The sequence below is a fragment of the Callorhinchus milii genome, unplaced genomic scaffold (assembly GCF_018977255.1).
Source record: "Callorhinchus milii isolate IMCB2004 unplaced genomic scaffold, IMCB_Cmil_1.0 Scaffold4, whole genome shotgun sequence".
Classification (NCBI taxonomy): Eukaryota; Metazoa; Chordata; class Chondrichthyes; order Chimaeriformes; family Callorhinchidae; genus Callorhinchus; species Callorhinchus milii.
This window is the reverse complement of record NW_024704745.1, coordinates 69,193,080-69,209,725: the sequence shown is the minus strand read 5'-3', so window position 1 is coordinate 69,209,725 and position 16,646 is coordinate 69,193,080. Positions and strand designations below refer to the sequence as shown.

The 16,646-nt window shown below is 41.2% G+C and overlaps 1 protein-coding gene across 1 annotated transcript in view; it reads right to left on the bottom strand.

The window, feature by feature from the left end:
* The window catches only part of LOC103183255 (transcription factor IIIA), a 41,085-nt gene extending 26,109 nt beyond the window's left edge, over positions 1-14,976 (bottom strand). Inside the window, exon 1 of the mRNA XM_042334423.1 lies at positions 14,915-14,976. Within this exon, the coding sequence (XP_042190357.1) occupies positions 14,915-14,976 (62 nt within the window). The remainder of the gene's footprint in view (positions 1-14,914) is intronic.
* Positions 14,977-16,646: the final 1,670 nt, after the last annotated feature.

Sequence of the window (16,646 nt, the reverse complement as noted above, 5' to 3'; positions counted from 1 at the left end):
GTCGTGGATTGAGGGACCATATTTTTTTTGGAGGGATTATTAACCCCGGAAAAGTGATCCGCCAATCAACTAATAACTGGGTTCCTACTGACTGCTAGATAAACAGAGGCGTACGGAGTAAGGAAACTTAGTAAGAATGCCCTGCCCAGGAAATGAGCCCAGGTCCTCTTGCTTGCGAGGCAAGTGCTCTAACTACTAAGCTGTAAAACTCCACAACGTTATTTACATTTCAAACCGAAGCCTTGAAATACCAGTAAGAGCTTAATATTGCGGCACATGGGGTAACAATAGATGTGAAAATCATTTGATGCAGGCTATGAATCTTATCCCATTTGACTAATTGGAAAAGTGCCAAAGATTTGCAGTAGTGGGTACCTAACCTTTCCTTGACCTTCTGCAGGAAATGACAGGTGTTTGAAATGCAAACGTCTGCCTGTCGGTAGCCACGTTTAGCACCAGGGAGGAGAAGAGAGCTCTTTTGTTACAATCATATGCTTTCAGCCTCCAGAAATTAACTGATAAGAGGAAGCACTATTTCACAATCTGACATCACAATAGTTTTTGTAGGCCTCTCCTGTTCCCTGCTTGAAACCTGCTCAGAAGTTCAGCCAAGCTATTCCCGATACCAGCTCCTCAATCTGAGTCCTTGTTCATTATGTGGTTGTGGTTGCCCCACCAATGTAGGAATCAGTGAGCAAAATGCCTGCTCTTTTCTGGTTTAGACAGTTATGGATATAAGCCCTAAGTCAGGACTTTGAGCTCACGGTCAGGCCTAATTGTAGTGTTCCAGTGCAGGAACGCTACAATGTCGGAGTTCTGTCTGTTAGATTAGACATTAAACCTGTTCAGGTGGACAGCAATGATCTCATCACGTTCTTCACAATCCTCCAGGTGATAAAACTGGTCATACACTTCAAGGCTGTTTGTCGAATGTTGCTGTGCAAAAGTGGCTGCTGCACACACCTACAAAGAACACAGTCACTACACTTTTCAGTAAATCCTATGAAACAAGTCCTCCTAACATGAAAAGCGCTATATCAAATACAATGATTATTGTTGTTTTATATTATAAATGAAACCGTTTGTAACGCACTGCCTGGTGTGACACTGAACTGCAAAGACTGTCAGTCCAGATGATTAGACATAACACAGCCATGAAGGGTGGATCTGTACCACACGAGAGTCACCAACTTCAAAGAGAGGAGGCATAAGGGGCAAATATTAGTGGGAAAGAAAAAGATGATGAAAAAAATGTGGCAATTTTTTTATTGTCGCATTGAGTTATTCCAGTGCTTTCACAGTAGCCTTAATTAATTTAAATTTAATTCCTCATCAAAGAACACTGGAGCCACAATTAATAGATGTGGTCATAATGGCTGGCAGTGACGGTTATTGTAATGAGAAAACGATGGCATGTTTGCCAGGGATCAAGCAGTCCTGAAAAGCAGCAATGAGTGGGCTGGTACCGGACGCACTATTTACTGATGAAAGGTCTGTGCAAACAGTAGGCTTCTCAAAATATAACCATAACAGCTGCTCTGTGCCTTCAGCCCACCTTAACAACACAAAACCAGTTTGCACAGCGCACTGAGCTTAATTTGGATAAATATTATTCAAAGTACCCGGTACTGATAAAAGAATATTTTCCTGCATTTCATATGACAACAACTTAGGCTGGGAAAACCAGAGGCTATGTATATATTGTCAGAGGCAGTGTTTAGTCCTGATAAGACTACTTTGCTGAAACGTTTTAACCTTGGAGCAAGATTTCTACAAAGTGGCACAAAAAATAGGCAGTTTGCAAATATTCTTATCTCAACGTTTTTATTAAATTAATTTTCTTCCCTACATTCCAGAAGTGACTCATGCTGGGGTGTGACAATTTGCCCAAGAGACCACATTTTTTTCCTCTGGGGTCTGCAGGCTGTTTGACCATGGGGTGTGTGGGATCACAACCAACCCAAGTTCTCTTACCCGTCCCTTCCATCTTTGCTCTCCTCCCTCTTCCTCCCCCTTCTGGCCACTATGGTCACTCTCCCTCTCACTTCCCCCTTTTTCCATTCCCCACTCACAGTTGTCAGGCTGGCTCAGTAGAAGGCTGTGAGTTGAAACCCAATGTTAGGACTTTGAGCTCAGCGTCTAGGCCAGGGGTCTACAACCGGTCGATTACGCTAGGTGACAGGGTCAAGTATGACAATAGGAAGGAGCAATAGAACTGTTTTGTTATTGAGTCAAATTGAAAACAAAGCCAGATAATAATAATAATCCTTGCATTTGATATAGCGCCTTATTATGTCATTGAGACGTCTCAAAGCGCTTCACAGAATATCCTGTGAAGTGAATTGACTGCATATTTTGTGGGCGAAACAGAGTGAAGGGTTTGCTGTACTGGGGATCCAGAGATTGTTCAGAACCCCATTCAGAGTATTACACTGTCAGTCCTGGCATCAAGACAACCTGAAATATTCACAGAAAGTTTCTTGAAAAAAATCACAGAAAGTTTCCATATTCTGGGTTGAACTAATCTACATTATGGATAATTTACAAATATCGCATTTTAGCCCTAGTATTTATGTCTCAGACAGAGTCTACCCAAACGTTTGAAGCATAGAGTAGGTCTCCCTTTATCTCCCTTTACTTAAGAAATATAGGGCAATTGATTACAATAAGCTTCCCTCCAATTGAATTGTTCAGACTGAGGGCCCCAAATTTCTCACGGTCTTAGCCCTAGTCTTAAAATGTAAGATTGTGCTTAATTTTGGAGCCAATGTTCTACAATTTTGAAATTATTTTTGAACAATTTGAAAAACTTTTTTGCTGATCAATTATTTTGAAAACTGCATAAGTCATCCTCCAAATTATGATCAGATGTTAAGAGTGCATCTAATTCCAGGGTTCGGGGGTCTTTAAACTGAGGAGCACCCGGGTATGTACAGAGAGCAGACTCTGGATATTGTCCTCTGTCCGTGACAAGAGTTTGCTCGTTTCAACCACTTCAGGACAGACTGGAGTTCGAACCACCTGCCGGGGGCCTCAACAGCTTTATGAGAAAGGAGGGAGCAATGAACAGAGATTCCAATAACACGAGCAGTGTTCTCGTAACAAAGTTCAACTCAAGCTCCGTTATCTATCAGGTGTATGAGGCCAAAATGCCCCCCTTTTACTGCGTTCGACAAGCATTTACCCAACGCTTTCAGGGAAGGGAACTTCAAATGCCAGAATTTGGGGCTTCACTGCTGGCCAATGCTGAACTGAATGCTGAACTTTGTTGCCATGGTAACTGGTGGGAAAATATTGAGTAAGCACACTGCCAGAAATTTAATAATTCACAGTTTACAGCTTTGAATTCAAGGTGAAGCAGGAACTGAGATCATGTTGCTGTGCAAATAGCCATCTTGCCTTATCAAGGCAAGAATACTTTCCTAAACTTTGATAAAATGCTAGCAATGCTGTGCAGTATATATAAGACATACGGTGCCCTGGGAGACGTTAGCTTTTACTATGCAAAGGATTGTAATAGCACATTTCAAATTAGAATCAATTATTTTGAGTAGCAAATACCTTTCCAGTGTCAACACAACAACAACAAATTAGATTTGTATAGCGACAGTCGAAATAGCTCAGTGGCACTTCTCACCCTGTTATTGAGTCATTGGTAAGCAACAGGAAAAATAATAACAATAATAATCCTTATCTATGATGTGGAGTAGGAGTCTCCAACCGGTTCCTCTCCGCCAGGTGGCGCTGTGCAGCATGATCAAAAACACAAGAGGAATATAAGAGCAATGGAACTGCATAAATATTTAGACCAATTGAAAGCAAAGCCAGACACACAAAGTATTTTGCGCATCTGGAAATAAAAATATAAACTTTTTTGTTTAAACTGTGGTAAATATTGCTCCTTGTTTTTATTGAGTACGCTCAAGACACCACCTAGTGCCAATCGACCGGTTGGAAACTCTTGATCTAGAGCCTTTCAGGTCAGGAGGTCATCCCACAGTGCTTCCCAGGAAAAAAAACAGTGGTATTGGAGGGTGATCAGAAATGGAACCTAGTCGGTTGCTTCAGGAAAGGAAGGGAGGAAGACGAATGATACCGGATGATAGGAATGCAAGAAAAAAAATCATTCCATTTTCAATGTAGAGAGAAAGAACTTGCAGTTTTTGTTCAAAGAGCTTTACAGTTATTATTATTATTATTATTATTATTATTATGTGTAGGTAAATGTGTCAGCCATTTTGCACACAGCAAATGGGCCCATACACAGCTAGGAGGTGACTCATTGATTCATCTGTGGGATTGTTGACCAGAACGCTGGGAGCAACTTCTTTCTATTTTTGAATTGTACAACGGGATCTTTATTGTCCACCTGAAGAATAGGCATATGGGACATGGGATGAGATTTTAAGATGATGTCCCATATGCCTGTTCTCTCTCAGCATTGGTTTAATCGATGACTTCCTCCTCAATCTTCAACTCTTTCTTTGGACATAAAATGGTGCAATGACACTCATTGGTTAGCAGAGGGAGCTATTGAACAATAAAGTTCCAGCTCACTGCTCACCCAAAATAACAGCAAGTGAACTCGATACCGTAAAATAGTTTTAATCAATGTACAAAGTAAAATTGTGAAAGCTGCTGATTATTTAAAAAATCACAAAAAAATATTATTACTAAATAATAATAATAAAATAATCCTTGCATTTGGTATAGAGCTTCACAGGATTTTACTGTGAAGTGTAGATATTTGTAGGCAAACCTGGCAGCCGATTTGCGCATAGCTATATCTCACAAACAACCATGAAGTGAATGGGCAATTAAAATTTGCAACGTGCATCAAAGCATGATAGTATTCTGTGTGATCATCCAACAGAACTGGGTTCTGCTGTGAAGCCCTAGATATTTCGATACTTATCTGACACCCACTATTTCAAGCATCCACATGCTGAACTAATCTTAAATGAGACAAAACATAATTGTTGTCCATTGAATGCTCCCCTAGCACGAGTTATGATGTTTAGGAGATGAGGGTTGGGGGAAGAATATCACAGAAACTGGAGGAAGGTGAAAACAAGAATTATTATCATGAAATATTAAAAGGGCAATATTCTGGGTTTTTAACTGCTCCAAGATCTTTTTCCATAATTTTTAAGTCTGGATGTATTTTTATGGATATCTCTGTTCTGCCTATCCTGATACTGCACAACTCTCTGTACTTTAAAATGCAATAAATTCATGATTCGCTCTCCTTCATTATCAATGTATTAAATATTTATTTTACTCAAACAAAAATTACAACAAAAATAGAGAAGAAGAAGGGGTTGGGGGTGTTATTTCACATGCTGCTAAGTATTGCAACTGTGAGGTGCGCTTATAATGGTATTTTTATACAAAATAGCATAGCCTCTTTGAAGGCTTGGATAAAGTACCTTTTTAGAATTATAAAACTCACCAGTCTTTGACCACCAGGTGGGGAAATTTATATCCATGTTTGACCCGCTCAGCTTTCCCCCACCTTCTTAACATTGCCTGCCTCTGCCACTACTTCTCCCTTTGTGCCCCCAAGACCCTAATTCATGCTTCCATCCCTTCCAGGTTAGATTACTCCAACTCTCTGCTCACTGGTCCACCATTCACAAGCTACAGACTGCCCAGAACTCGCAGTTGTGTGCTCTCTCGCACTAAGATCTGTGAGCCGATCACCCCTCTCCTCGCCCAGCTCCATCGGCTCCCCGTTCCACAGTAGAGCACATTCAAGATCCTTGCCGTAACCTTTAAATCCCTCCATGGTTTTGCCCCACTGAATATCCACAACCTCCTCAAAACCAACCTACCCATGGCAGTATTCGAAAAACAGAAGGGATTTTTCCTGCTGTTCTAGCCAGATATATTGATTATCTACTTCATGGCTGTTTGTGGAACTTTGCTGTACGTAAATTGGCTGACACATTTGCCTACAATACACAAAGCACGCACTTTGTGGGACACTGCTGTACATAATTGGCTGCCGCTTTCACTCACAAAATACAGTCACTACACTTTACAGTATATCCTGTGAAGCGCTTTGAGTCATCTCAACAAGGTGGTAAGTTGCTACAGCAAATGCAAGAATTATTATTATTAATCATTACACTTGACCATAATTAACTGGCAAGCACTCTGAGATGTTTTGATGTTATAGGCACTATATAAATCCAAACTTTTTTATTATTATTAAGTTCTGAAAAGATTCATTCTAAACACATGGCACAAGGTGCAAAAGTATAATAGTGATCAATTAAAATATTCCTTCAGTAAAATTCACAGTAACTACCTTTACAGTAAAATTCCTGTGAAGTACTTTGAGATGTCTCGACAACAACAAAATTACATTTATGGAGCGCCTTTCATGTCGGGAGGATGTCCCAAGGCACTAGACAGTCAGAGGTCGGGACCCGGGTATGGGGAGGGGTGGTGTAGGGGTGAGGGAAGGCAGAGAGGTGGGAGGACGACCGAAGGCACGATTGAAGAGGAGGGTCTTGAGACCGGCCTTGAAGGAGGCAAGGGAGGAAGCGAGGCGAAGGGACTGTGGGATGGAGTTCCAGAATGTGGGGGCAGAGAGGCTGAAAGCTCGGTCACCGATGGCAAGGCGGGTCAGGCAGGAGACATGGAGCAGACCGGAGCCCGCTGAATGGAGGAAGCGGGCAGGTTGGTAGGGAGTCAACCGGTAAGAGAGGTAGGAGGGGGCAAGGCCATGGATGGCCTTAAAGATGAGGTTGAGTATCTTGAGCTCGATCCTCTGGGGGATGGGGAGCCAGTGGAGTCGGGCGAGGGTGGGATTGATGGGGTCATGGAGCCTGGTGCGCGAGAGTACACGAGCTGCAGAGTTTTGGATGATTTGCAGCTTGTGAAGGGAAGAGTTGGGAAGGCCGATGAGGAGGGAGTTTCCATAATCGAGCCTTGATGTGACGAATGCGTGGGTGAGGGTTTCGGCAGCCTGAGGGCTGAGGCTGTGGTAGAATCTGGCAATGTTGCAGAGGTGGTGGTAGTCAGTGCTGGTCATGGCGCAGATGTGGGGGAGAAAGGACAGTTCAGGATCAAACAAAATACCCAGGTTCCTGACTGGCTTCATGAGGTTGAGTGTGCAGCCGTGGAGGCTGATGCTGCCAGCGCCCGAGGTGCGGAGGCGCTGGTGCGAGCCAATCAGGAGGGCCTCGGTCTTGCTGACGTTCAGTTGGAGAATGTTATCCCTTGTCCAGGACCTGATGGCGGACAGGCATGATAAGGCACTATGTCAATGCAAGAATTATTATTATAATTAAGTCAGGTTCTAATTTAGCTTATGTTACACTGCAGGCATATTTGAAGACTTTAGACAGAAAGCAGCACATTGGCAGCTGTTCCATAGTGGTGTCCACCCAAAGAGAACAGCAGGATGCACAGAGGATACCAGAAAGCTGGCATCCAAAGCCAAACAGATCCATTCAAAATCATCCAGAGAGGACACTCCTTTTGAGAATAGATGAGTTGTGAAATCCATTCCTCCTCTACGCCTATCAACACAGGGCAGCGTTAATAGTCCAAACTGCCTGATCTTCTTTGACAAAGGAATGTGTTTGTTGTGCTGCCAGATGGACAACGTGGGCTTTGGTGACATTTTGCTGTCTGTTGATTTTAATGAAAATGCGCTAAAAGGTTACTGACGGGTTTTCATGTCAAAGGTCACTGGGTTTCTTGACTCAGCAGAGTGGGAAAAATGGTTAGTGAAACATGCCAGCAGCTACTGGGGATGTCATATTGTACTATTGTTATCTTGGCAATTCAGTCTGTTCATTAAATAATCACTGGAGCAGAACATGTCTCAGATGGTGGGAGTGAATTCTCTCCAGTGTATAGCAGAAGGTTGCGAAACTCTTTCTTTGACCAAACAGACTTTAAACCTCTGCATGAAGCTCAGAATTCACTTCCTTTAATGGAATAGCTCCCAACATTGCAGTTGAAAATACTGTGTTTTCCTTATTTGGATTATTTGTTTCTTTCCTCCTTTATTTAAACAATGGTTAATTAATACAAGATTTTTCCTGGCTTAAAATACTCAAGGACTTATTCAGATACTCTGGGTTCAATCCATTTTTAACTTGGAAAGGAAACACCAGCACAGGCAACTCACAACATACAGTTCATCACCTTTTTTATATATTCCAGTAACTCAGATTAGGATCATAGGAACACAGGAACAGGAGGCCATTCAACCCACTGAGCCTGCTTTACAAGTATTTTAGATCTTGGTAAATATTTTAATCCCAATGCCCCTTGACATCTCCACCACCCAAGTTCCTGTCTGTGTCTATTTTAAAAATCCCTGTTGATTTCTTTTCTACCGTTTTCTGAGGCAGAGCATTCCACATTCTCACAACCCTCAGTGTGAGGGTTCAACCCTCAATTATTGAAGGAATGCCTTCTGACCTCAGGGCTAACTATTTTACTTCTCATTTTAAGGCTGCCCCCCCACCCCCGCCTCCCACCCCACCCACACCCCCCATGTAATGGATCTCTCTACCAAATAATAATAATAATAATAATAATCCTTGCATTTGATATAGCGCTTTTCACGTCGGGAGGACGTCCCAAAGCGCTTCACAGAACACACTGTAAAGTGAATTGACTGTATATTTGTGGGCGAAATGGCATTCAATAGAATAAAAATGATTCTCACAAAATGTGGACAATGGTAGGTGTCTTGGGATTCCTGACTCTCGCAGTCCTCAAGCCTTGGCTCTCGCCAACCTACACCTCATACTTTCCAGAATCAAGTAAACAAGATACATCCCTCCAGGGAGAGAGTGCACATTTCATTCCAACAATCTACCTCTGGAATTTCCATGTGTAGGTGGGATGTCTGAAATTCTCAGTTTGGTTTGGATACTCTTAAGCATAGTGATGGGTTTCCGCTCGTGTGAGACACCCGGCTGACAAAACAAAAAGTCAGTTGGTAGCACTCTTGCTCCTGAATCAGAAAATTGTGGTTTCAAGGCCCGCGCTGAGATTTTAAACTTACATGGTATGCTCTGACACTTCGGTGCTGACCTGGATTGTTGGAGGTTTTGTTCTTGAAATATTAAACCAAGATATTGTCTGCCTGTTCAAGTCGACGTTAAAGATCCCACGGCACTTGAAAAGCGATGGGAGTTTCTCCTGGTGTCCCGGGCAACAGTCCAACAGTCTCATTCTATGGCTGTTGCTGCGTCCATTGTTCAGTGCTGTTTGTAAATTAGCTTCTGTGCTTAACCTAAAAAATACACAGTGACTGCACTTTACAGTACGTCCTATGAAGTGCTTTTAGACACCCTCCCGACTTGAAAGGCACTACATCAAATGCAAGGATTATTATTGATTACTATTGACTTTTCTCGTTTAAAAAGAAATGGTGCAGAGGCTGTACAGAGAACCTCAGACGGAAATAACACAATACATTTAGTGAGGACAAGATCAGACCTGGCTGTGATGCTTATCTGCAGTCAGATATTCTGCCAATAGTCACTGTCTTGGCTCCCATATAAAAGATCAATACACTAGCACGAGTCAGTGCCTTCAGGAGAGAAGCTGAGAAACTGAACTACCACACAGAACAAGTAAAAAACATCTCCCGTAAAGCTAACTCCTCACTGATAACCTATACGCCTCCGCCACCGAAATGTGGTTTCATTTTAATAATAATAATCCTTGCATTTGCTCTAGCGCTTATCACATTGCTTATCACATCGTTGAGACGTCTCAAAGCACTTCACAGAATATATTCGAAAAAGTGAATTGACTGTATATTCTGTGCTGAAAAGTTTTACGTTTCTGTTAGGAGATTCCAAGTCATTGAGGCTCCCTCTTCTCAGTGGATCCATCAATTTTCAAAAAAGCAGTTTTATTATTGTATTCAGCAATAGCCACTAAACTATTTATTGCTAATTTCTGTCTGCTAACTATATTATCCTTTTTCAAATGACAGTAAAAATGTTACCAGATGGCGCAGTTAGCACTCTCCTGCTGATATGTGACACAGATAAGCAGTAAAATGAGAATGAAGGAGATACCAATCTGAGGTTAAAATACTCAGTAAACCTTACTTATTTCCTATTTGTTTACCAGCCCTGACATAAATCATAACAATAAAATAATAATAATCCTTAAAATGACACAGGGTCTTTTACACCCACAGGATGTCCCATGGCGCTTCACAACATTTACTCTGAAGTGTAGTGACTTTAGTGTGCGTTTTGTAAGCAAATCAATTTTAAAGCCCTCTCTATATCTGTGACCTACTAAAACATTACCAACCTGCTTAATCCTCTATTCTGTAGCCTGCTCCATATACCCCTCCCTGCCCGCTCCACTTTCAGCGGTTGGGCCTTCAGCCTTTCAGCCCCCACCCTCTGGAACTTCATCCCAGAGCCCCTCCACCTCACCCCCTACCTTACCTCCTTCAAGGCCCATCTCAAGATCATGCCTTCGGTCACCCTGCCACCTCCACCCCTGTGCCCTCCACCCCTATTGACTCCAATCCCAAGCTCGGCTGCAAACCCTTCACTTCCATCGTCCTCCCGACATGAAAGACACTATATAAATGTAATTTATTATTTGCTGTTGTTCAAATGTTCAAATGATGCACAGCACTGGAGCTAAGGTTACTGTATTTATAAACTGGGAGCTGGTGATTTTCTCTTGGTCTATTTCACAGCTGAAAAAAGTCCCCAAGCTGCAACAAAAGATTGGAAAGAAAGATATCAGCCACAAAGCAGGACTTTGAAATTACCCTTTGGCTAAAAAACATCACTCTACTTTACAATAAATCCTGTGAAAGTGTTTTGAGTTTACAATAAATCCTATGAAAGTGTCCTACCTCCATTAAAGGTACTATATCAAATGCAAGGATAATTATTATCAAAACAGTTGTTGCAAACCTTTTTTTAAGTGCACTTAATATTAAATTTGTAAGCATTACATGCTTTCAGTTGTAATTAGCAGAGCAAATGTTGCATTTTCCACCCTATTGTCCCCTCTAAACAAGGATGTGGATTGAGCAATCAGGATTAATATCTTTGACTGGAAGACTGAGGGACGACACTAAAATTGAGATTATGATAATAATAATCCTTACGTTTGATATAGAGTCTTACCATGTTGTCGAAATGTCTCAAAGTGTTTCACAGGATTTTTACTGTAGTGACTATATTTTTTAGGCAAACGTGGCAGCAATTGTGTGCCATACAAGGTCCCATAAACAGCCATGAAGTATCACCAATTATATCTGGAGGATTGTTGACCAGAACACCGTAATAAGCTTTTTCGATAGTGCTATAGGATCTTTAACCCGCACCTAAATAAACAGACAGGAACTCAGTTTGACGTCTCATCTGAATGAGAGGTAATAATAATAATAATAATAATCCTTGCATTTGATATAGCGCTTTTCACATCGGAAGGATGTCCCAAAGCGCTTCACAGAACACACTGTAAAGTGAATTGACTGTATATTTGTGGGCGAACGCGGCAGCCAATTGCGCACAGCAATGTCCCACAAACAGTCGTAGATTAAAAATGACCAATTTATTATTGTTTTTTGTTTTGGAGGGATTATTATTAGGCGTGTGGAGTAAGGAAACTTGCCCAAGGTTTCACCCTGCCTGGAATTGAACTCAGGTCTCTCACTTGCAAAGCGAGTGCTCTAACCACTGAGCTACAGGACTCCGACAGGTAGACGGTTACTTCTATTTCTGCTTCCTTTCAGACCAACTCACCACAGAGCCCTGCAATGGAGTGCCAGCCTCAAAAATTGCACAGTGAGGGTTTAAAAAATAGGGATTGGGCATTTCAGCTTGTGTCCAGCAAATACAATGGAATCAATTTAAACGAAGTCTAGATTTCAGGTTTGGCATCACAAGAATGTGGCACAGCATGCTCCTTGGCACGAATGTATGTCACAAATCCACACAACATATGGTTGAGAAGCTCACAGATCTTGAGGTGAAGCTGCATTGTAGGAATATGTACTTTGTAAATGACAATAAAATTCTTGGTTGAAAAATGAAATGTAACATTTGAAAAATTAGATTGGCCAGCATGCAAACATAATGCTGAAGAATACATTTGGAAATTTTGGATTCAATTCTTGCTCAATCGAATGTTTACTGTTTTGTTGAAATTTGTCGGGAAAAGTGATTGTAAATAGCAATCCAATGCCTCTGTTGGAATAATAATATTAATAATGATAATAATAATAATTCTTGCATTTGGTACAGCACCTTCCAGGTCAGGAAGAGAACCCAAAGCACTTCACAGGATATACTGTGAAGTGGAGTGATTGTGTATTTATGGGAGAAGACAGCAGCCAATTTGCACACAGCTAATATCCCACAAATAGCCATTAAATGAATGACCAATTTTATTTTGGGGGATTGTTGGTCAAGACACTGGGAGAAACTCCCCTCTCTTTCGAATAGTGCCATGGGATCTTTAATGTCCACCTGAACAGGCAGGCGGGATCTCGGTTCTAACATCCCCCAGCACAGCAAAAAAAAATTGGTCACTCAATCCACGACTATTTGTGGAACACTGCTGTGCACTATTGGCTGCCATGTTTTGCCCACAAAACATACAGTCAATTCACTTTACAGTATATTCTGTGAAGCGCTTTGCGACATCTCAAAGACGTGATAAGGCACTGTATCAAAATGCAAGGTTTATTATTATTGGAGTATCATCTTAGACTATGTGAGTTCAAGTCCTCATGTTTTCATACCAACTTTCTGACTCAGAGGTGAGAAGTGTTATCACTGAGCCTGGCTGTGATAAAGACACTGAAACAAGTATAGAAATCATGAAGACATCTTTTTATGTGACCGCCAGGAAGGTGGTAGGCGAATTAGATGGACCTTGGTCTTTTATTCGTCTCGTGTTTCTTATGTTCTTATAGTTTGATCCCCAGAATGTCTTAGGATAGCTGTCCTCCAATGTCACATAGCTTATTCACTACCCACGTGTGAAGAATGGCAACCTAAAGTGACTGTTCTGATGAAAACTTGGCAAACGTAGAAGAGGATGAGGAGAGTAGGGATAAAAATGGGTCCTTACTTTTCCTCGTTTTTCTTCAACTATTCTATTTTGTAACCTGTTGGAGTATGATTCCACAGGCAAACCAAGTGGTGATATGTCACCAGAGGGGTGATTCTTAATAAGCAAATGTATCAGGTCCTCACCCAACAACAACAGCAACTTGCATTTTCAAACACTACGTAAATGCAAGTGAGGAGCGCTATATTTATATATATATATATATATATATATATATAGTTGTTTTCCAGCAGAAAATGGTCACTGGATCACATGGGTTTTGTCTGCTGTAGCCCAAGGTGTTGAATCCTATGCCCGAGATCAACTAACTCAGGACTATTCAAGAATCAACACTGGGAATTGTTGGAATTCCATACTCCTGTACTATTGGAGCTGCCCAACATTGTCAGTTTTTGATTTGCTTTCAATGAACTTGAACAAAACATTCTCCAACAGTTCTGTAACATCTTCAGGCATGTCATAGTTTCGTAACCGCAGTTTAGGAGAGATCAGTTGGTATGATATATAGTTCAATGGATTGAATCATTGCCCTTTTAAGGAATCAGTCAAATAATTTATTTTCCAAGAATTTCTGGGAAGCCTCCAGATTTCTAATAAATATTCCTATAAATTCTAATATGGGAGACATCAACGAGTGAGTAACCTTCTGTAAACTTAGGGAAACCATTCCCTTCCCTTCCATCTCCGGAAAGTTCGGTTTCCTAATTTATTGCATCTCATCCTCTTTTGATAAGTGATATTCGTGAAGCTCAGTCATGGGATGTTTAGTCTTTTATAAGCTGTAAGCATTTGGTGTTGGATCAGGATACAACATTACTTGTGTTGGTAGCAACCATTGTTCTTGGCAGCAGTTGTAGAAATACACTCCAGAGCTCATCTGATAACACTGGCTGGGATTTCATTGAAAGGTCCTTGCCCAGATATTCCCAGCCGCTGCTCAAAAGACCTCTCTTCAAATGCTCCGAGATCCTACCATGTGAAAGGCACTAAATAAACTCAAGTTGTTGTTGTTGGCCTTCAACCACAATGTCCTGCTCTCTAGATTTTTCAAAAGGGAATTGGATATATACTTGAAAAGGAAAAAGTTGCCAGGCTATTGGGAAAGAGTGAGGGAATGGGACTAGTTGGTAGCTCTTTCAAAGAGCTGGCACAGGCACGATGGGCTGAATGGCTTCCTTCTGTGCTGTAGAATTCTATGATTCTATGATCTCTCTCCATAGATTCCTTCGTTTTGCTCCTTCTCTGACTGTCTGCAAAATCTTTTTAAAAAAAAACTCTCCTTAACCCTCCTTTCGGTCAAAATTCTTCCTGCTCTCTATTGTTTCTGTGAAGTGTTTCTGGATGATAATAATCCTTGCATTTGATATAACTCCTTATCACATTGCTGAGACGTCTCAAAGCACTTCACAGGATATAATTTAAAGTCATGTGACTGTGTGTATTTTTGTTCGTCTTTGGGCTGGTCTGTCATCAGCAGTACTGTAAACCCACATGGCTCAGGAACTGGATGCCTGAGATTGCCACAAGGGGTAGGCTCGATTCCAACATACCATTGCCAAGACATACCATTGTCACCTTGGACATACTATATAAATGTAGGTTGTTGTTGTTTAATGGGGTAGTTTTCAAGTAGAGCACTGTTAAACATGGAATCCTTTGTCACAAGTGGCTATCCAGGTTGAAACCATAACAATATTTTAAAAATAACTGCATAAACATATGAAGAAGATTATAAAAAGTAATGTGGGGAAAACTTGAAATTGGAATCAGAATATTGTAAATAGCTCTTGTGGATGAGCTAACATCATCTTACCTGTCATACAGTATCTTCACTTCTCCTTCAATGCTCTCTCCTCCAATGCCCTCTCCTCCCATCCTGCATAGTCACATGTGAAATACCTTAGACTCTATCCTAGGTCCTCTCTTCTTCACCACCCTTATGAGCACCCCCTCTTCCCCCCACCCCACGTGAGATCTAAATCAAGATTCTCATCCTTATATTAAAGCATCTCCATGACCTTGCCCACATACACACACACACACACACACACACTGTCAGCGAGTGAGCCTTCAGCTCGTCTGGAACTCCATCCTGGAGTCCCTCCACCTTGCTCCCTCCCTTTCCCTCTCCAAAATCTCTTCAACTATGCTTTCATTACCTTTTGCTTCAGTTTTCTTAACTAAATGCACAGCTTCCCCAGTTTGGACATCTAATCAGCTATGTGAAACATTTTGAGGTATCCTTCCGACATGAAATCAGCTATTTACAGTAAGTGTAAATTGCAGTTATTGTTGTTGCTAAATAGGCTCCTATGTTATACATTCTATGTGGATCCATCAGTAAGTCTGAATAGAGGAAATATTTAATGAAAGTGTTTGTGAACAGCAGAGAAAAACATCTCATTGGAATCAACTGTGCACTGATGCTGCATAGCAAGAAGACTGACAGAAACTGACAAACATTTACTTGTTGTAGAAATTAGCTGTGCATTTAATTAAGAAAACTATACAAATTGTGCTTGGCATGCACGCTTGTTCAAAGCGTGTTTTACTAAATGTTGAAGAGTGTCTGAAGCATCATGCAGCTGCTGTGATCAAGGTTATATAGTCACATTTTGCAAGGTTGAGTGATTAAATAGATCAAACAGGCATACAGTATTTTGTTCAACGGACATCCTGTAACTTATTCCATGTTTATGCTGAATCTAGACTCGCAGCAATAGAGTGATGTGGAGCAGGACTCCTCATTTATAGTGACTGCTCCTCATCCCATGTGTTGGACACAAAAATACCTTAAAAACCCAGTCATATAATCTTACAGCACAGAAGGAGGCCATTTGGCCCATCGTGCCTGTTTGAAAAAGCTATCCAATTAATCTCACACCCCTGTTCTTTCCTTATAGGCCTGTAATTTTTTCTTTTCAATTATATATCCAATTCCCTTTTGAAAGTTATTATTGAATCTGCTTTCACCACCCTTTCAGGCAGTGCACCTCAGCTTGTAACAAATCACTGGGTAACATATTTTTCTCCTCGTCTCCTCCCTGTTTTTTTGCCAATTATCTTAAATCAATGTCCCCTCGTTACCGACCCACACGCCAGTGGAAACAGTTTCTCCTTATTTAATCTATCAAAACCCTTCATAATTCTGAACACCTCAATTAAAGCTCCCCTTAACGTTCTCTGCTCTAAGGAGAACATGTGCAACAAAGTGAAGGGCAGAGCTTAGAAATTGGTTTTTAATGTTATTAAAAAAAGACTCCTCAATAACCAGAGAGAAATTCACTTCTCTTATTAAAGGGGCATCCAGGCAGATGGGACATCAGATTAACATCTCGTCCCATATACAGCACCTCTTACAATGCATCCCCCAGCACAATAATTTGTGGAGGGGAGGATGTAGGATCCTATGATAGAAGATCAGCTCTTGACATGAGGCTCAAACACATGACCTTCGGAGTCAGAGCTGAGAGTGCTACCAACTAAACCAGGCTGAAACCTAATTTATATTACACACCTACATAATTAAATCAATAGAGGAGTAA